General features: G+C 36.4%; 1 protein-coding gene and 1 long non-coding RNA gene across 2 annotated transcripts in view; one reads left to right on the forward strand and one right to left on the reverse strand.

Annotated features, from left to right (window-relative positions):
* LOC113228292 (inositol 1,4,5-trisphosphate receptor) overlaps nucleotides 1-3,177 on the forward strand; it is a 105,851-nt gene extending 102,674 nt beyond the window's left edge. The window contains exon 58 of the mRNA XM_026461558.1: nucleotides 2,554-3,177. Within this exon, the coding sequence (XP_026317343.1) occupies nucleotides 2,554-2,646 (93 nt within the window). The 3' untranslated portion in view covers nucleotides 2,647-3,177. The remainder of the gene's footprint in view (nucleotides 1-2,553) is intronic.
* Nucleotides 3,178-16,014: 12,837 nt separating this feature from the next.
* LOC113228167 lies at nucleotides 16,015-19,902 on the reverse strand. Its single transcript, XR_003310276.1, has 2 exons — nucleotides 19,734-19,902; nucleotides 16,015-16,277 (listed from the first exon to the last, which is right to left on the reverse strand). It is a non-coding gene; the product is annotated as an uncharacterized LOC113228167 (long non-coding RNA).
* Nucleotides 19,903-22,634: the final 2,732 nt, after the last annotated feature.

Raw genomic sequence — 22,634 nt, forward strand, 5'->3', positions numbered from 1 at the left:
ATAATATCAAGTAACAAACGACAAGACAAACAAGTCGTGCGATTGATGGTAAGCTACAGCCTGTCCATAACGGTTAGCTATCAGTGGTTCGAAATGACATTTTCCAGATATAACGTTTGCTTGAATTTTCATAACCTTGAAAGTAATTTTGATAGGAAAATGTTTTTTCTTTTAAAACTAACTTAACCTAACCTAACCGAACCTAATCCTGTCTTTGCGATATACATCCAACATATCCTGAAAGAACAACGGTTTCGTTATAATTCGGTTTTCGGTGTATTAAAAATTCGAACAAACGTTATTTCGGAAAAAAAGTCGGATTTGTGATAGGTTACCGTCCAAAACAGTTACAGAGCTTTAAATTGCAAAGATCTGAGGGGCACTGCCACTGCGCCCGTCACCCTGAGACATAAGTTGGTGGTGAAACTACACTGGTGAAATTACAAGTCCCATGTGCTTGTAATTTCACCAGTACCCTTTAAAACCGGAACACAGTAATGCTGACATTACTGCTTGGCGGTAGAAATAGGTAAGGTGGCAGTACTTCCCTGGATGAACTCTCACAAGGAGCTCTACTGCTACTCATAGGTTACAATCATAGGCGCAGTGGCGACGGCAATGCGGACGGCGGCTTGCGCGACTTAACCTAGCACGCGTTCTAGAGACACAGGGTGTCTGTACTTTTTTTAATGATATGAATAATTTATATCATTAAAAAAAAAGTACGGACACATTGCGTACTCGGTCAATACGTTTAAAGCCCAGTAATACAGTGCTGCGTCTGATGACTGGCATTGCCGATGTGGTGGGCAAAACACCCAGGATTAAATGGGATTGGGCGGGACACGTTAGCCGGATACAACCCGATAAGTGGGCGAACGTCGTCTCTCCTTCGGTGCTCGAGGTTGGAAAGAGACGGCGGCGTCGGCCGAGAAGGCGTTGATGAGACGATCTTGATGGGGTTGAGAGGGAGTGGTGGGAGATCGTCAAAGACAGGGAGCTGTGGAGGATTTTGGGGGAGACCTTTGCCCAGCAGTGAAATATAATAGGTTAATATAAAAATTGATATCAAGCGGGATAATACAGGACGAACAAGTCGTGCGTCTGTTGGTAAGCGACATGCTTACCCACAACAGTTACAGTGCCACTGAGCATTACTGCGTTGCGGTTTTGAACGATAGGAGTTCTGGTGAAATTACAGGCACGTGAGACTTGTCAACTTTATATGTTAGAAAATCATAGAATAGACTTTTATTACAACGCCAATACACACGTACAAAAAAAAATTATAACACAGACAAGCAAAATAAAATAAAAAGAATTAATAAACAAAATAAAAAATACATTAAAACAAAAAAAAAATCATAAAATAAGACAAAACTGACAAAAAGCAAAACACAATACAACGACTACAATTTTTTTACTGTCATTTGTGCGGTTGTGCAAAATGACTTCATTCAGCATACGCCAGCTAGTGTGACGGGCGCATTGGCAACGCGCTTTAGGTCTTTGCGGTTTAAAGCTGTGAGTGGCACTCTTAACTGTTATTTCATATTATCAATGTCACAATATTACAGCCCCGTATCTTTCCACTTTAGTTTTGTTTATAGTGACTCTCCCTACCGACTCTTAGGGTGTACAAGAAGGCACTATAACCTGTGCGCCCACAGGAACCTTATAAGACATAATGTTAAAATTAACAATACAATGTCAAGGAATAATATGATCGTAATAATGAATATAAAATAAAGTAGTATAATGCTTGTCTAAATGCAATGAAGTCAAGTAAAACAAAATTATAATTGTTTCAAAAGGAACTCATCGAAATTGTAGATTTCATTATCAAATTAAAGGAGTTTTAGTCGGGTATTAAACGTTTCGTCGTTTGTAACACTTTTCAGGTCTGTGGGTAGATGTTTGTAGAATCGGGGACCTATTAGTCGCGGATCTCTCGTTGCGTGTTAGGTACGGTGGGCAACGGACTTTAGTTTTACCGCGTTTCGCGACACTCGGCCTCCGCCCGTACGTCGCTCATAAGTGCTCAAGTTTTGACGCCCGTAAAATATTATATCATAGATGTATTGTGAGTACGTCGTGATTATATGGTATTTTTTTAAAGGTTTCTGCAGGACTGACCTTGTTTTGTACCTACTATAGTTTTTAGTGCACATTTTTAGAATAAAAACCCTATTCGATTCAGTTGAGTTACCCCACAGTGCGATAGGTAAGCTTGTCGCTTACCAACAGGCGCACCAGACCAGCATAATGCAAACTTGGGCATTTTGACTAAGCTATTTGTATATTTGACAATTATTGAGATACACACCATCACCACAAAACAAATAGTTAGATTGGCCTGTATTTCCTGATGTATGTAACTCAGTTTTATTAAAATTGTAGTTGTATTTTGCGTTCCGGGGGGTTGAAAGTTTGTATGGAAAACCAATAAAACTATGAAAATTGGTATAGGATTCGATGTACTTATTCCTACGCAGACATAGTCACGGGCACCAGCAATTTTTTAATAAAATTAGTTCTCATTCTCATCTACAGATGACCCAGCAGAGAAAACAAAAGCAGCGCATCGGGTTACTGAACTCTACTTCGGCATACCTCCAGAACTTGCAGATGAACCTGCCTCCATAACTCAACATGCCTGTGACCTTCAAGCTGAACACTGGTGACTTAAAACTTGTATAGAATATTTTTAAACTTAAAAATCCGTGAAATTCAATCTGTACGTCTACTTCGAGAACAGTAATCTCATATTGTGAAACAGATGTAGTCTACATCTATATCCTTCGAAATTACCAGATATTTTTAAAATATCAACACTGTATCCCAATTAATAGACAAACTCTCTACAAGTAATTGTTTTACAGACACGTCTTATACAAAAATGGACCTTAAAATTAAAAAATTGTCAATAATTATCACGGCAACCAGTGTATCAGCACAAAATACCAACTCACGACAAACATCTTCAATCGCACAACGGAATGTACACTCTATTTTACATAAGAATAAAACTGTAAATAACACATGTATATTAGACGATTTAAATCAAAGTTGACTACGGAATCCTTGACAATGACAAGATAATGAAAAAAAAAAAGTCAATGCGACTTAAAAAATAACGAATTCCATTATCTGTTACAAAAACTATAAAACTACCTGCAAATCAAAATCATTATCGAAAATAGTAGTTAATGTGAACCGTTACGTAATGAAAGGCATAAAATCTGAGTGTGGGTTCATCAAATACCATACGAGTGTTTTAATGCCTAATTATGTACAGTTACATATAATACACATAAGCTCTCTATGATGTGTTCAGGAATCGCATGTTACGACAGCCGAAATGGCGGCAAATAAAAACTTTTCTCACGCATGTCACGCGACCGTAGCTTTTTTTAATTCATAGACAAACCGATAGAGTCGGCCCCAACTATCATATCGTTCGATATCAAGTAACATGTGAGATTTGTCAAAATTGTTTGCTATTGACATTTCATTTCGAATAAAACTTCATCTCGACTGATATTAGAATTGAGGTCGAATCAAATTGTTTTGTTTTTCAGAGATGTTCGAAATTTGAATGTAATAATAAAATCGAATTCGATGTTATTATGAAGCAATAATAACATATTCACAGATAAGAAATTTGTTCTAACAAAACAATTTATCTCTAAGCTGGTCGTAATTTGAGGTTTTTGAACACATCATAGAGGGTTTATGATATGTGTGTAGGTAAAATTCTTATTGAAACTGAATAATAAAGGTAGGAAATAGTGTTTAAATACCTAGTGCCCTTATTGTACCGTTGATTTAAAATTAGCACATATCTTTCTAAATTTTTTAAAGTTTATACTATTTTTAACAAGGCGTTGTTATTATTGGGTTAATAGTGTTCTAAAGGAAGTACGTGGATGTAAGAAAAAATCTCCCACGATTCATTATAGAACACAATTTCCTATTCACTACACGCATGGTTGCTCACTTTACATCTTTAAAATTCTATCAATTTATTTACATATCTATTTTTCTTTACAAAAGTAATGATAGTGCCATCTTTCCATCTAAAATAGTAAACTGAAATACGTTAAAGCCTTGTTGTAGGGAAGGATTTGAAAATATAGTTAGTAAATGTTATATCTTTCTAGAAACGGTACCTTTAATGTACTTATCAAATAAACAAATGCGAGGTTCCTCTCGTTAGACTTCGATCTAGCCATATTGTTAATAAATAATTGAAATTGGTATCCCTGTACGGGATTATTTTGTTCAGTACGTCGTCTACATTGAATTATATTCAAATTTAGTTTTATTGCAGTGACAATCTTTGTAAATGGTTTTTTTAAGACGGAAAAACACGAAATAAATAATGTACAAGGTGTTAAGAAAAAGCGCGTTCAATGTGCTCACGTTATAAATACGAACAGTTGTAATATAACAACTGTTAGTTCAAAAATGTATTTCCCACAATATTTCTAATGACACAGACAATATTGTAAAAACGTAATAATATACACCAATAACATGTTTGTGTGTTAACTTTTCTGGTGAAACTCTTAAACCGTATCATTTTTAGTTTTCAAATAACATTATTTTCCGTTGGTTGATTTATCGGAACTCTACACACCCTTGGCTTCGCGCTTAAAATTACTTAGCCAATGATACTATAGTACAGCGTTATATTTGAAGAAGCATTTCAAATTTTGCGACACCTTGTATATATCTATAATATTATTTGAATTGAATACCGTTAATGATAATTTAAAACAAAATGTATGCAATTTGTTTTTAATCTACAATTTAATTAATGTGACAGAAACATGCGATGTATCGTATGGCATTTTGATTCTAAATCACTTATTATTTAAGTATAAAAATAATAGTGAAAAATTCTGAACAAGTGTTATTTGTTCGTTATTTAGTGTTCATAGATTAGTAACGGCTGTTATTCTAAAAGGGAGCTTATGTGTAAAGTAAGTTTTAAAAATTTGAATCTATATTTTTAATTACGTATTTCTTTATTACGCGGGCCTTATCAGCGTGACCATCTCCACTGGTGATGTGTCCGCGTCGTCTGGGGCCATTGTCAGCAATTTAGTAACAGTCGTGAAAAGCATAGATTGAAGTGTCCATGAAAATAAATAAAAAATAGAAAGCAACTTTAGTTACAAATAGAAGTTGAAGAAGTTGTTTTAACACGGAAAAAATAGAAAATAAAAACACAAATTTATTTTTTAAACAAATCATGAATATAATATTTGAAAGTGTCAAATTTTGTGACACGTGTATAATTGAGGCTATCAATAAAAATGTTGTAACCCACATTCAATTTTTTTCTACAATATTTGGTTGCTATTTTCATGTACAAAAAATGTTTAATAATAAAAGTTTTTTTATAGCCTCAATTAGTGGTAATAATATCATTACATACATCCCACTGTTTGTTGTTGTTGGCTATGGTTCTATCAAGAGACGGTGTGGCAATAACATAAGCTTCCTTAACTTGGAAAGTGCAATACTGAATAGCTCAAAACTCCGGTTACCTATGTACTTGTAGAAGTAGTTAGTGAACGAATTATATTTTATTCTATTGAAGATCTGAATTTTATCGAATGTTGTGTACTTCCTTTAGTAAAATGTTATTTGACAACTTTGTCATTTAGTGTTTTTTGTCCTTCTTGTTGTTAAATAAATTATTGTTTTATCTCCTATACTCCGTCCAATCGTTTATTTAACTTTTGACAGCTCGAATTCTAATCAACTAGTAATGTCCTAATGCCTTTCCGATTCGATTTTTTGTAACAGTAGATTTTATTTATGAAGAAATTTTAATCGTGAATGTTCGCGAGCGGGTTCAAAAAAGAAGATATTGTCTGATTGGGATCGTGATGTTGCGTTTGACAATTTGTGTACTCAAGAATTAATAATTAATGTTAATGAGGAAGTGATGATTCACGTTCATATGGAGAAGAATCCGACTATTCATTATAATAAACAATAAGAATTAATTATCGAGTTCTTAGGTTTTCGCGATTATTACACATAGGAAATGAAACTATTTAAGCGGATTTAAATCGCGTATTTTTTAAACAAACCGACGTTTTGGGCCGTTTACAGGTCCCATGGTCACGGTTGACTGAAATAAAGAATTAATTATTTATAAATTATTTCATTTAATTATAATTTAGATTATTATAGACAGGTACCAAAATTTAACAACTTGAATAATCTTCTGTCGCTTCACTAAAATAAAAAAATAAAAGACTCCAGGGATTATTGCATTTTTTTGTCTATGATTGTATGTCAGCAATTCCGGAATTTCGGAGGCATGCATATGCCAATAATTAAATACCTAAATATTTGGACGGAGTATAACTGTCGTAATCCCGCTTGAGCTGTAGTTCGTGTCAAATTCATTCTACCCATGAGCTATATTCATAATTATGCAGAGTTATTTTGTAAAATACTAACAAGCCCGCAGAACTATATTATTGGCATCATAAACGACAGCTTAGTTTCATGACTTAAAACAACCATTTATATCCACACACATATAAAAAAAATACTTTACAAAAAAAAATAAGTTTCTTATACAATTTACAAAATCAAAATAAAAAGGAATTAAATCAAAAGAATAAAGTATGTGTGTAACGGACACGAGCTCAGGAAAATGTTGAAATCAGTTTGTAATGATTTCAACCCAGATTTTCAGCCCGACCCGGTCATGGCAGCTCTACGTGGCCGATAACACACAAATCGCAAACAAACATCAATTGAAGACGAAAATGATTGATGGAAATGAAATTAATATAATAGTAATAACAATGAGATAAAAATAATAATAACAAAAAATAAAGTTATTCTATACGATTATTCTACATATAGACATCGCACTGATCGCAGTGTTTTAACTTAACAATTTATCAGATTTAACTTTCACACAAAAATCAAAATGACACGTGCTAAACGGTGACAACTGTGCGGTAACAACAGCAAGCACTAGCGTAAATAACATTCCGATGCAGTGCACGTTTGAACCTACAAATACAGATCTAGAAAGTCTCAGATAGCATAACTGAAACTTGAATTATGTTTTGTAAAAGGTCATGAAACTATTTAAAGTTGTTGTTTATAATGTTAGTAATATAAGAAGATGTTAGTATTTTAGAAATAAGCCTGTATAAAAATGGTAAACATTCGATAATGTCGCTATTGAACGCTGTTCAGATACGGCAGTTAGTGAGAAGGGAGATGATATCTCATTAAGCGACAAAATACAAAATTACCATTTATACAATGTTGCCCAAATTACAGTGATGCTTGTATTATTGGTGTATTAATATAAAAATAAAAACACCACTGCAATAACTACCTAACGATACCGCATGCCGAATTAATTAACTTCAAAGAAGGAATCTAACACAAAGTTGTCTCTTTTAGGCTATAACTTGGGTAATAGTGATTGTTATTATTATTAGATTAAGTTGAAATTTTTGTTCTATAATAATACGGTTACTACAAGGACAAAAAATGAAAGGAAAATATAGGGTGTTATAAAATTTGTAAATACACATGTACTTTATTTCTAAAGAACTGCAAATTAACTTTGAAACCACAAAGATAATTGGTTGTTGATTAAGAGGCCCACCTTAAACCTTTAATGACGTTTATTCAGTTTAAGGGCTGTAAGAATAATGTGTTCAGCGGAAACATACTATTATTCTGCATAAATTCAGAGGCCTCCTCTAATGCGGAGTTTGTACGAACAATTGATTGACATAACAGTCAGTTATTACTTTTTATGACACCTTGTATTTAATAAGCAAATTTGCTATAGAATAAACAAATTCTATATTAAGTTATAATTCTGCTGTCTCCCACACTCCAGAATGAAATAAAGACAGCGTCTTTAGTTGCTTAGCGTAAGAACAATATTTTTAATTTAATTTTGACTATAGTTACAATTTAGTGCCATTAATACAAACATACAGAGTGTCAAGACCTTTCAGGAAGTTATTTTGTATATTAAACAGATAAATGTTTAAAAAAACGTTAAAAATTTGGCAAAGAAATCTTTTCCATACATAATTGCTATTTGGACTGTAGTTTTAACTCACAATTGTAACTTTTTTATGACACTGTTTATGCCACTTAATACTTGATTGTTTTACTTGACACCATTATTATGTAATATAAAACATACTATCAACATACTTAATAATAATATAATATGCCAAATATTTAAGAAATTATGAATTGTTATATTTAATCTGTTATATATGTACTTAAAAGCTGTCTCTTTCTTGTAATAACTTTTTTATATTTAATATAAGGAGGGCTACAATCGAGATAATCTACAATAACATTTAAAACATTAAAATGAAACTTTTGTGGTTTTCGGAAGTTTACTATAGTATGACTTATTCTTGTCTCTGTAGACCGTAGGTTATCTATTTCTGCCTCCAAGCAGTAATGAGCATTACTGCGTTCCGATTTGGAAGGGTAAGGGTGCTGGTGAAATTACAGGCACATGGGACCTGTCAACTTATGTCTCAGGGTGACGGGCACATAGCAGTGCCCCTAAGATCATTGCGATTTAAAGCTGCGAGTGGCAAGAGTTTATAGAGTATACGAACTAAGACGCTCGTAATAAAGATCTCGTGCATAAATAAATTCTTATACGTAATATATATTTGTTAATACATTTAAACAAAAAACTTGCAATACATGTGCGACATCTTTCTTTATCTCAGTTCATATTTTTACTCATTTATATATTTCTAGATAAACAGGTTTTTTAGAAATGGACAGTAAAATAATAAGAATACATCGAGTTCTCTAAAAACCCGATATACATATGTAAGATAACAGCTTTCTTTAATTTTATACTATGCATAAAAGCTTTTAAGCATATCGACTCCTCCAACGTAAAGTATCGTATGTTGAAATTGCCAAGTTTACAGGGGAGCCCTTTAAAGTTCTCAGTTCACTGAAATAAGCATATCACGGACTTTAGCATTACTCAGTTTTATTAGGCAAAGATCAATACTCACATAGAGTAATATAAAATCCTAGATATCGATTAGTTGATCTATGATGATTCTTGTGATTAACGAGCTTTGCCGAATAAAACGGAGAACTTTAAAAAAATATCATTTCGCCCCAAGAGATCTTAAAAACTTGATGAATGCGTACATACTGTGTAACTGTAGACCTTTTCTGTTTCGGCCCGAATCACCCACTCCACGGGTTTTCACCAAGTCCTTTCATATGCGTACTAGAATTGTATTACCCAGTGGATGGTAGGTAGCCCTCAAAACTTTACATTCCTTTATTATTGTACTTTTTTATTTATTTATTTTCTGAAAGTCTCATTGTTTGTTATTTACGTTAAATATTTACGTTTTAGTTTCAAATGGGACATTCTGTATACTGACCAATAAACATTTTTGTATAGTTTGCGCCAGATCTTATATATTTGGGGCGAACTACTTTCCAGTAGATTCTTGTATATTCTCTAATTATATACTTTATATACAATCCAATTGTTACATATACATTCCTAGCGTATTTTTTATATTTATTTTAAATATGACTTTACATCTCAAAGTTATAGATCTGTATTTTGGAATTTAGAGTCTTTTTCGATATATTTCTTTCTCATTTACATAATAGTGTGTAATTTGTACTTTCATGGACATTACATATATATCGCACATTGAAACCTATATTGTCACTAAACGAAAAGCTTAATTTTCGGCAAATGGATTCGTTAAGGTTTCTGAAAGTTTTGAAGCGAGATAACAAATACACGGTTTCAATGTATTTTACAACATATTTTATATATCTTAAAAATATTTCCCTTTAACTCACTATAAATCAAACAACAACGTAGATTGATCAACGTAGAGGCAGATCATCATATCAAACATTCCTTCTAACGGGTATTTTCGGTACTATGTGAAAGATGTTAGAAGAACTAATCATGTAAATTGTTTCTGATCATTTATCAAATTTAAATATGATGCATAATTTTCCATCTTATTTTCCTTGAGAATTTTCAGTAATAGATGTCATTATGTAAATATGTAATGTCAATGAAAGTATATTAGATAATATTACGATATTATCGTAAGCATTGTGTTTGTGATAGTTGTGATGGCGCAATAATGTACGTGTTTTGTTTTATTAAACGATATGGCACAAATTCGTCGTTTTATTCCGACTTATATAGTTTGGATAGTGTACCGAGACGGCGAGGGTCCAAATAAAACGCCGATTACAGCCGTAAAAGCAGCTTTCCTAATACTGTTGAGGCCTATAGTTGAGTCGTCTTTCTTTTCTGTTGTTTCTGTGGCGGGCTCGGCACTGGACTTTTTTTTGTGAAGGATATTTTGCAATTGGCCGCTGATGGCCTTGACTGCGTCACTGGAAAAGAGAGCGAGCTGAAGGCGCATAATCCGTTAAATAAACTAAAAACGGAGTAGCGGGCCTGAGGGTGCCCGAGTGGGCACGGACCGCGACTCAAGGCGTTACTGAGGACTTCCGCCAGAAGGGCGTGATGCAGGAGACAATCTACTAGTGTACGTGCTGAAATGAGGGTTGGTGCGTGTGGAGATGGACTGATTTGCGATCTGGTTTGCCTTCAGAGTGGCGAGAGTGATAAGGTCTTCAGGGTCGTTGAGGACTTCCCTTAGTCGACGGGTCCTACGTACGCGGTGGGTGTGTTCACTGAGGGGGTCGTAGTTGGATGCAGCCACCTCGAGGGGGTTGGGGTGCTGGGGAGCAGAGTCGAAGTATTTCCTCGATGCCTGTTTCATCATTTGGGCTATTGTGGGGAGCCGTAAATCTATGTGGAGGTTAGCTTGCGCAGGTACCACGGGGCGTTGAGCATGAATCTATTTTGGAGAGCCCGCAGGGGGTGGATGAGGGCGGGACATCATAATTGGGCGGATGTAGGTCGTGTACAATCTCACCTTATTACGAAGTGAGAGTTTTCTATGCTTCTTGAGAAGGGGGTGGAGGCGACGGAGGTTTTCACGTGCGCTTTGAATGACAGCTTCCTATTGAGCGTAACTCCTAGGTATTTGACCGTGTTCTCCCAAGGGATGGAGCGGGCGAAGAGCGAAATCGGGGTTAGGTTTTGTACCCCACGTCTGGACAGGTTACTTCGCGTGAAGAATACCGCCGCGCTTTTGTCGGGATGACAGACGGCAAGCATTCCTTAATCGACTCCGATTAAGACAACAACTATTCAGAGCTCTACTCAGGTAATCTATAAATATTTCTATGTATAGTGATGGCTATGTAATAAATTATTGCTGTGTAAAATATGTTAAATTACAAATGTCAGTGCCACAGTGTTAATTAATCTTGTCTTAAATTACGAAATACATTTATTGATTGCTTTATATGCACTGGTTATATTTTATTTCCCTCATATAGTATTCAAATAAGAATAAGAACGGAATCTAAATTATGCATTCTTCATAGTAAAGCTTATATATACACTTTAATATTAACATCTAATGTGTACCTATGTGTATTGCGATGCCTAAAATAAGTAAATGTGTACCTGTATTTTAGGCATATTTTTGGGCAAATTTCTTTATATTACAGCTTAAAAAGAGATTTTCTATATTTAACAATAAAGTAGTCAATAGTTATAAATTAATGGTTACCTATATAAAAATAATTATGAAACAACTTCCAGCAAGTCGTCTGTTTCATTCTAGGTTTTAATCTTAAGCCACAATTTTTACATTCTATTTTATTCATGGCGAAACATTTCAAAAAAGGATATAATTTAAAGTACCAAGAAAGCAAAAGAATCTATGCGAGTGTGTTGTGCGGAGTTGTGTACGAGATGAAAAGGTATCGAGTCGTCTGTGGTTGGTTAAAGTAACGTAATCAAATGGAGTAATTTAGTGCTTTTTCAAAATTATTTGTTGGATAAAGTTTGATAAACCTCGGTTTATATATCAGCAACCTCACTAGGCTTGTTCGCCTCGAAGTAATTGTTGAACGCCTGCCCTTTATATTATGGCAATTAAGTACTAGAACTTTTGCTTATTTAATTTAATCAGGCACTTCGTAAATTTTTCAATCGTTTTTTTTAATTCTAATGAAAGTGTGCATTTGACCTTTATCTCACCTGATGGAAAGTGACGATGACGTCGACGATGGAGCACGCATGCCTAGATAATGCCTATTCACTCTCGCCTTGAAAAGGTCCAAGTTATCACGTTCAGGGAATAAATCTGCAGGCAGGGAATTGCAATCCATAGCCGAATCTTTGGAATATCCCGCCAAGGCTACGCCTAATCCCTCGATGATGGAAAGGGGAATGCGGAATTAAATCGTGTAATTCCATCGCACACTCTCCGTGATATATCCTGTAAAATACCGATAAGCAGGCAACTTTACGGCGGTGTTCAAGGCTCTGCAGCTTCGCCTCTACTAGTTCCGAGTCACCTATAAGCCTCTTGGCACGCTTGTCAATTTGAATCCAAGGTAGCCAGTTGTTATGTAGCAGAGCCATCCCAAAGGTGGCAACAGTACTCCATACATGACTGGACTTGTGCTTGATACAGCTGAAGCAACTGTCCCGGTGTGAAGTAACGCCTCACCTTGGAAAGGATGCCAAGCTTTCTGGCTGCATTTTTGGCCATGGATTCAATGTATCTGCCGAAGTTTAGATTGGACGACAGGTCCATTCCAAGTAGCTGGAGACGGTCGGCTATCGGTATGGATATATCACGAAAAGTCGGAGTCAGCTCAAAGGGACTCCGTTTAGTGGAGAATAGACACGCCTGCGTTTTGGTAGCGTTAAATTTGTCAAGATTGGCGTCGCCCCAATCGGAGACTGCCTTGAGCGTCAAATCTAAACGGCTAACCATGGACTCTCGACAAGACTGGATTTCCTCCCCACTGACCTTTGCATTGGTCAAGTACCTATCTACAACTGTGCTGTCATCAGCATAGGCAAAGGTACCTGGTATTAACATATCATTGATATGCAGCAGAAAGAGAGTTGCAGACAGTACGGAACCCTGAGGAACTCTATCTATCGCCATATGTTCGGAAGAGTAGCCTTCTAAGACCACTCGAATGGAACGTTAACTCAAGAAATCCGAGATCCAATTGCAAAGGTCAGTGGGAAGCCCATAACATGGAAGCTTGCTTAAAAGTTTAATATTTTTTTAACTAACGTATATAAGAAGTGTTTATCTTTAATTAGTGAAAGTAGCAATTATTGGTAATAGTATGTAATTATACGTATTAGTCTGGAAAATCTGCTCCCTTTATGCTGAACAAAGTGGCGACCATTCTGATATCAGGTTGGCTGGTCAATTATTTTTTTTTATTTCTCAGAATATATCAAAGGTAGCAGTTATTTAGAAAAGGTAGCAAATACGAGTAATAGCAAATAGGTAGTAATTCTTGAATATACACTTAGTGCCAGACATCACAGGCGACCAGCTATCCTAACGGTCACAAACGAAATGTAGATATCGATTGTTCTTTCGTAGGTACCTTTTTAGGTGTCTGAAAAGTGACTGATTTACATTTCTAGTTCTTAGGTTTTCGAGATTGTTACACATAATAATTATTAAGTTAAAATTATTATTATTAATAATTTTAACTTAATAAAAAAATATTTTATTTAATGAATTTTTGTTAAAGTCAAATTTATTATTATGATAAATAAATTTAACTTAATAAAAATTCATTCAATAAAATAATTTGTAAAACGTAATGTAGAGTAAATTAGAATGTTTCTATGTAAAATTAAAAATAAGGTATTTAATTAATAACTTTTGTAACTATAGTGGAAAAAATAGGGTGGTTTGCATTAATATTAGACATAACCGGTTGATGACTGTATCACCTCAGTCAACCGTGACCATGAGACCGGAAAAAGGCCCGTAACGTCGGTTTGTTTGAAAAAACAAATATAAGCGATTTAAATCCGGAATAATTTCGGTACAGTGTTAAAAAACCGACCTCAAAAGTACGTGGAATTACATTGATTTGTCAAGTTTTTTTTTTAAATCAGTTACCGGAAAGTGCGTAAACCCGGATACATCCCCTAGTTCGCCACTATACGGAACTTGACACAGGAGATAATAAAAATCGGTTCTCACTACTCAAAGTATATTGAGAGAGAAAAACGCCTTGAATTAGAGAATAGCAAAATCAACCATCAAAATAATTGCTCCTTATAATACAAATTAGGCGCTAATGAATCTTCATGCGTGAACAGCCACTCTTAGAGGTGGATGATTTTCTTCTAAATAATATATGGGACCACTACGGAGGTACCTCTTTCCAACAAAAAAAGAATCATGAAAATCGGTGCACAAATCACAAAAAAACAGTCAACTGGATGAATGATCACAATCTGGAAATAAATTACTTAAAAACGAAAATAATGACCTTCCAAATACCGGAGTTATCGTATACATCCAAAAGAAACATATGGTCGAATTGAGAACCTTCTCCTTTTTTTGAAGTCGGTTAAAAATGGTTTCATTTCCTACGATTTACCTTTATTATTATATTCTTTTAAAATATTCTTTACTGTTCCGATTGAAACACCACAAGCTACACAAACACATTTTTGGACTTTTTGAAAAGAACCATTGTTGGTTTTCTTGAACGTATCGGCTGTAAAAAATGTACACGCAGTAAATTATCTGTCGGACCTGTGATTTTAGAGACTTTTCTCCCATTATATAGTAAATAAAAAATGAATAGCAACTTTATATACTTCCAAGTCGACTGAGAGTCGTATTCTAGAACTCTACTCAATGCTCAAGTCAGGATTTGAATATGGTTTAAAGCACTCGAAATCATACTCAAGTCCCTGCCATTAGGGTCGTATTTCCAATGCTTGTGTTTCCAGTGCAATCCTGACTTGAGTATTGAGTAGAGTTCTAGAATACGACCCTGAAAGCGTTCGGTCTGTACCAAAGGCAAAAGGGCAACTGAATAAAACCCGACGACAGCGGAAACACGAAGTTTGCCGAGGGGCATTGAGAAAATAGAAGCATTGTACGTGACTCGCCATCTTGTCGCGAGCGAAACGCGTACGATTCGCAGTGAGCCGACTCTGGTATTCGTTCTACCGAGTGAACACTGTTTCACGCATACACACTAGAAGTTCGTTCCTGTATCTATCACGTCACAATTCGCCAATGAGTATCCGGCTTAAAGGGGGCTATTGGCTACCACGGTTTCTAGGTTTGTTTAAAAAAACTCGTGTAAAAATTGATGATATATTATGTTTAATTGCCTCTCACATGTCACAACAGAAACTAAACTAGGAAAGTTGACTTTAAATATCGAGTATATAACCAGAAATAAAGACGAAATAAGAGCCATCCAAATCCATCCCTGGCAACTCATCAGGCAAAGGGGCAAAGGGGCCTTATATTACTTTTAAATATCAACTCTCGTTTGCGCTGAAATCACAAATAGAAAGCTGAAATAGTACAGCGCCAACAACTGACCTGGGTCTCCGTATATTCCAAAAATATTCTGTATTTATTGTAATAAAGATAATATCTCCAACAATGGTGGGCTGTTCTATTCGGTGGTGTGGGAAAAATAGTAAAACATCTAATTACAAAACAAACGGTATCACATTTCATCGGTAATTAAATATTAAATGTAATTTTTCAATTTTCGTCCACTATAGCAAAGCTCAAGTTAAATTGACGACACCCGTCAATTGTTTCAAATTCGGACTGGCCAATCGGAGCGCAGTTGTCACCGTAATGATATGACAGAATAGTTTTTAAAGAAATTAAATGACATTTCGTCTCTATTTCTGGTTATACACTCGATGACGATGATAAGTATAAAAAAGAGGGTTCTGAAAGCTCTATTAACGCTGAAATGGAATCAGCATTACGAACAGCCCTCTTTTTCAGCCACTTTCTGCTTCCAGAGGTATTGTGCGTAAGCTAAAGATTACGGAGAGAGGTAGTTTAAGCTGACAGAAATGAATGTTCCCTTTATGTTTTAATTATTTTAACCATAATTATCAATCATATAGGTGAAATAAATATAAAAATAAAATTAAAACAATATATAAAAACTTGAAAAAAGATATTTTTGAATCCTTTTTTATAACTTATATACATATGAAATAGATTTGCCTAACTGGAGTGCCAGTGGAGCATTGCACAGATGAGTGTGAACAGTAGAATTATTCTCGATTCGCTCACAGATGGGCTCCCGTTAATGTTGGTCACCTGCAAAAAAAGAAATACAGATTCTATAAAACGTAGTGTATTTAAAAAGGAACTGAAATTGTTTTATTGACAACACAAAAATTTAGATTTCGGGGCGAAGACACTGGCGTTACTGATTTAGGGTTCATAAATGTTAGGACCTTGTCCGCCTAAAATTGTATCACACCCGCTATAATGGAAGCAGTAGAGTTCCTTATGAAAGAGTTCGTCCAGGGAACAGAGGAAATGTCAGCTTTGCTGCGTTCCTGTTTGGAACTACCGGTTTGAAAATACCATTCACCGTTTGAACGTTGACCCAGTCACAATGGATAGTTTTTATAAAAATCATATTTCACATATCGGAACCTATATTACGGTTCAAGCACGTATTGTTATCAATAATTCGGTAGCATTTGTAGTAATTCGGTAGCGTTTGTTCGCTTAAACAAAAGGCCAATAGCCACCTGCTCGTACCCTACTGTTAAGCGAGAGAGACAGAGAGAGAGCGTAATATCGCTGCCGCAAAATTGTTACTAAGGGCTCGCGGGTCTTGGCGTCTACCCTTTCACAGAGCCGAAGCGGCTACGAGCGGGTAGATCCACACGTCGAAATCGCAAACAGACGCTAGACGCTTGACCAAGCACTGTGAAAGGTACGGGCGGATCGACGCAATAGATCTACCCGCCACCGCTACCGCCGCCACAAGACAGGCGCTGGCGCGTGCGGCCACTCTGAATAAGGCCTCTGGGCTTTTTTTGTGTACAAGCAACGGCAGTCAATAGCGGCCACTTAGTTTATTCTTGTCATCAATCAACGATTAGGCGTTTATCACATATGAAAGTCATAAACTTAATACGAAGTACGTAAAACAAATTATGCCTTGTAGGAAATTTTTTCAGTCTCCTAAAAAAGTTATCCACTAATTTTGATCGAGGAATCTATGAACCTCTCTGCTGCATAGTTGTCATTTTGCAGATGTGTGCGATATATCAAACTATAGCTAATTCCTTACAGTACAGGTACCTATTCGGTACTTTGATACCAGGAAGACTACCACGAAATACGATACATGTCAGTTTTACGATGAAAGCAATATCAAAATTCGATACGAAAGCTGTCATTTGACGTATCGGAGTAACGACTTATGTCAAATCACGATCTTCGTACGCGTTTCGTGCTAACCTCCGTCGAATGCCAAGCTGAAAGGATGATCATTCTTATTTAGTTTTTTTTGTACTATCAAGTGACGGGACGAACAAGTCGTGCGCCTGATGGTAAGCTACACGCCTGTCCATAACAGTTGCAGTGCCACTCAGAGCTTTAAATTGCAAAGATCTAAGGGGCACTGCCACAGCGCCCGTCACCGTTTGACATACGTTGACAAATCCCATGTGGCTGTAGTTTCACCAGCACCCTTACCCTTCAAAACAGTAATGCTGACATCACTGCTTGGCGGCAGAAATAGGCAAGGTGACAGTACTTAAACTTGGTATTTCGAGGTGGACTACCGGGTATTATTTTCGGAAACAATTACAAAAATAATACAATTCAATCGATCAATTTGGTCTACTTACGATAACGATAAAAAGTGATAAAATTATCATACGACAAGAACAATTAACACAGTAAGCGGAAATACATTATGACAAGATTATAGATATCAATATGTTAATCGAATTTAGAGGACATTCGTCATCTTAGTGAGTCACCACACTTATTAACGCAGAATCGCATTAAACAGGTCAGACAATGCTTTATGTCCGTGAACGTAAGAGCGAAAAAACCGTTATGCGTTTCGCATTGGTTCGTACGAACACGGCTCCACACATGTCGGCAACGAATCGGCTACTGTCCGTCCGTACGCATGCCGATGACGGCAGATCCTGGTTTAGAAACAACTCATCATAATCATAATTTTATCTTATCTACTCCTACTAATTAGAATGACTAATCCATACATTCTATTGAGCATTTCTGCCTAGCCGTCTCTGATATATGGTAAATACCGTAAATGTGAGTGGATATTTTGATGTGGGCATGGTGAATGGTTCCGAGTAGTTCCGACTTAAGAATCATTGGACTCGTGCACCCGACCGAATAGCAGGGGCATCCGGTATCGGTAATCATACTCCTCGAGTCGAATGATTAAGTTAACGGCGATTCGGCTTAATGCGACAAGTTTGGTTAAACACGATCGCATCTACAAATAAGTGCGGTGACACCCTCAGAACTCATTTCAACAACTAAGAACACGAATCAAAATGGATACGGGCGCGCCATTTATAAGTTCAAAAGTCTTAAACTTAGGATAATTATAAGCAAAGAGTTACTCTCTGTGGTCATTACAGATTTTATCCCGTGTTATTGGTAACTTAGGATGGGTGTTCATGCAATAAATTATTGTTCTATTTTCGCCAACTTATTATGTCTCTCTGCTTGGCTTCTCTTCTGAGGAAAAGTTCTATAGTAAATTATTTACTCGCTGCAAACTTGGCCATGAATTATCGGACCGGGACAGCGATATTGCGCTCTCTCTCCCACTTAACAGTAGGTTACGAGCAGGTACTGGCATTTTGTTTAAGCGAAGGCCCGTGCATTACTGCAGTAGATAAATGCTATCGATATGGATGATGTTCAATTTTTTATATAGCACATTATTGATAACAACAAGTCCGTGAGCCGTAATATTGGTTTCTATATGTGAAATATGATTTTTATAAAAACTATCAATTGTGACTGGGTCAATGTTCAAACAGTGAACGGTATAAAAATAAAAAAGGTTGTAACATTTAAACAAGAGCAGGTCAGCTCATAAACTACCGAACCGACTGCCCTTACCGCCACGAGCCCTTAGTGACTCATTTGTTTTTATCGATAACGAGCATGCGCACGCGTCACATTATGCGTACGTCACTAAGCAGGTAAGAGACAAACCGTAATATCGCTGTTCCGCTCCGATGATTTATGACCAGGGGCCTTACCATGAACTTTTATTACGAATTAGTTTAGGGCCTAAAATGAATCGTTGTGAGACAGCGCTACATGAAGTGTATATTACTATCCCGCTTTTTTGTCCTTACGAACCTATATTGAACTGTAATAAGAGTTCATGGTAAGGCCCCAGGCCCTGTACTCTCCGTCCGAAACAATTACAGTCAAATAAATAATACGCGACCAAAAAAAAAGACACATGATGCAAACATTACTTATTTCAGAGTAATTGTTTTGTTAGACAAATGTCTAACGGAGAACGAGAGTAGACTCCCTGCAGCGAGAAAATAACTTTACTATAGGCTATAGCTTGTCACGCTGGCCTAATGCAGTAGATCGGAGACTTCATATCCAAGGCTTGTGAAGCTTCGACAGAGTGTCTCAGCCTTTTTGTTAACCTTCGGTTTTGCAGGACATTGACGTGATACATACATGTATCGAAGATAATAGTAAAAGAAGAAAGAAAGAATATAAAATTAAACGGACCGTAGCATTAATCCAGTTACTGTATCTGGCGACACGTGCACTGACGCCGGGGTATTGCGGGTGTGCGCATCCATATCCCCATGACGTCACTCCTACCACAATATAGCTATTGTATAACAGCGGGCCACCGCTGTCACCTTGGCAGGCATCCGCACCTGGAACAAATTTTTAATACATGAATCAAATCGCATGAACAAGTTCAAGATAGATAGAGTAAGTACCAGGAACTCGGCTCCGACTATCTGTTTGCACCCTTTTGAGAAACCCTTGGCCTTTTGAGATATAATTTTATCCATAAAATTAATAAACTGGGAAGCCCAAGGGCCGGCAGCTACCTTGCCCAATGCATTATCATACAAAGGGGCAATGCTGCCAGCATCTTGGGCATATTGCCGCGGGGACCCAATTTTATTCATATAATTTTAACCTACTTTCAGTACCTAGTATTTATGTTTATATTGTACCTTACTTGCATATTTTTTTTTAATTGCAATTATTGTCTAATAAATAATTTATTAGATATCAGTATAGATAGATATTTCGTCTCTTGTGGAAAAAAATATCTTTAATATTATAGCTTGTATGCCATTAGTAAAGTGTGGCGTTACAATAGATGTCTGAATGCCTGTTTAAATATCATATGTACAGACGGTAGCACACGAAGCTTCTCATTGACGGATCTTGTTCCGTGTATTAACTGCTGCTGTTAATTGTACATGGAGCTGTAGTTGTAATTCAAAAAGAGAGACAAAAGGAAAGAACAATGGCGAACTGCCTTACTTATTTCTTTAGTAATGTCAGCATTACTTTGGTCCGGTTTTGAAGGGTAAGAGTGCTGGTGAAATTACAGGCACATGGGACTTGTCAACTTTTGTGTCAGGGTGTCGGGCGCAGTGGCAGGGCCCCTGAGATCTTTGCGATTTAAAGCTCTGAGTGGCACTGCAATTGTTATGGACAGGCATGTAGCTTACACTTATTTTAATTGCCTCCGTGGCCGAACGGTTACCACGCCGGACTGCCACGCAGAGGTCCCAGGTTCGATTCCCGGGCCGGGGGAAATATTTGTATGACCTACATTTATTTCTCTCGTGAGTTTGGGTGTAATTTGTGATTGTCTATGTGTGTGTCCATGGCACCCGCGACACAGGGTTTCCCTAGTGCGGGGCTATGTTGAGTGTGTGTTATTATTATATTATTATTATTATTACACTTGTTCGTCTCGTCACTTGATAATATAAAAAAAAAACTCCCGTATAAATGTTTGTTGACATAATTTGTATACAGGGCGCACTATAAGTTTCCGGAACTGGCCACTTACATAACCAATATTTAAAAAGTAATTACAACTTTTGAAAATGGAACTCTTTGGTTGTAGAATACAGTTTGTTTCATCTGACTATCACTTGTTTTTACATTGTGGCGTCATTTTAGAAATTGGTTGTCTACATCACCATGGATTTAACTCGTGAAAACTTTCGTAGTATGATTTTCTACGACTTTAAGTGTAATTAAACAGCTCAGCGGAGCTTCGCTCGGCTTCAAACTGTTTTTTAAGATGAAGCACCATGCAAAACGACTATTTATAGCTGGTTTGCAGAATTCAAACGCGGTCGTGTGAATCTCAGTGACGAATTTCGTGATGGTCGCCCGTCCACTGCTGTGAACAACAAAAACATCGATGCTGTGCGCCGTATGATCAAACCAGACAGGCATGTGATATACCACGAGATTCGGATTTCTTTAGGCATAGGCATGAGTCAAATACAATCAATACTACACAAACATTTGGGTGTGAAAAAGCTGTGCTCTCAGTGGATTCCACACAATTTGATTGAGGCTCAAAAAACGTATCGCGTCACTTGGTGCAATGTCGTGCTTACCAGACTCAACGAAGGGGCGTCAAATTTGGGGTGGGGTATAGTAACAGGTGACGAAACATGGATTTATAGTTACGATCCCAAAACAAAGCAGCAATCGAGCAAAATGTGGGTCTTTCAAGATGAGCCGAAACCAACCAAAGTGGCGCGCATGCAAAGTGCCTCAAGGGGGATGATTGCTTCTTTTTTAAATAAAACTAGACACGTGGCTACTGTTGCTTTAGAGAATCATTGTACCGTGAATAGTGATTGGTACACGACCATTTGTTTGCCGGAAGTTATTGACAAACTCCGTAAAAATAACCGTAAACGCCGTATCATCTTGCACCACGATAATGCCAGTTCTCACACGGCCAGACAGAAAAATGAATTTTTAAAGGTGAACAACGTTGAACTTATTACCTTACCTTGTGACTTTTATTTATTTCCAAAAATTTCAAACCAGTTACGCGGTCAACGATTTTCATCACCTGAAGAGGCTGTCGAAGAGTATGAAAACTATGTTTCAGAGATTGTCATGGAGGAGTGGCATTAATGTTTTCAAAATTGGTTCATTCGTATGAAAAAGTGCATTAACGCTAACGTAAAATATTTTGAGAAACAATAAATTCATTTCTTACCATTTATAGTCCTTTTTTGTTATTCATTCCGTAAACTTATAGTGCGCCCCGCGTATACTTAGTAAAAATTAATTTAAATTTTATTTTTTTAATATAAGTAAAAACGATATATGAATAGGAAAAAGGAAATGTAGATAGAAGAGATACCGTAAGATGATGACATACAGTTTGAAGTTTTGAATGTTATATTTTACATAATTGGATAAAATATATTCGGCGAATTGCTATATCAATCAAAAACAGAAACCTTAAGCAGAGTTAACAGGTGCCGCAGGTTTGTGACATGACGAAACTTCAGAGGAAGATGTTTCTTTAAGGTATTGTCAAAAGGCATGAAGTTATTATCCGGTTACATACTAATTAGTCGGCTGAGTTTCATTTAAAGATGAATTTATTTCCAGACT

Source organism: Hyposmocoma kahamanoa, unplaced genomic scaffold, assembly GCF_003589595.1.
Source record: "Hyposmocoma kahamanoa isolate Upper Pololo Valley unplaced genomic scaffold, ASM358959v1 224, whole genome shotgun sequence".
In the NCBI taxonomy this organism is placed as follows: Eukaryota; Metazoa; Arthropoda; class Insecta; order Lepidoptera; family Cosmopterigidae; genus Hyposmocoma; species Hyposmocoma kahamanoa.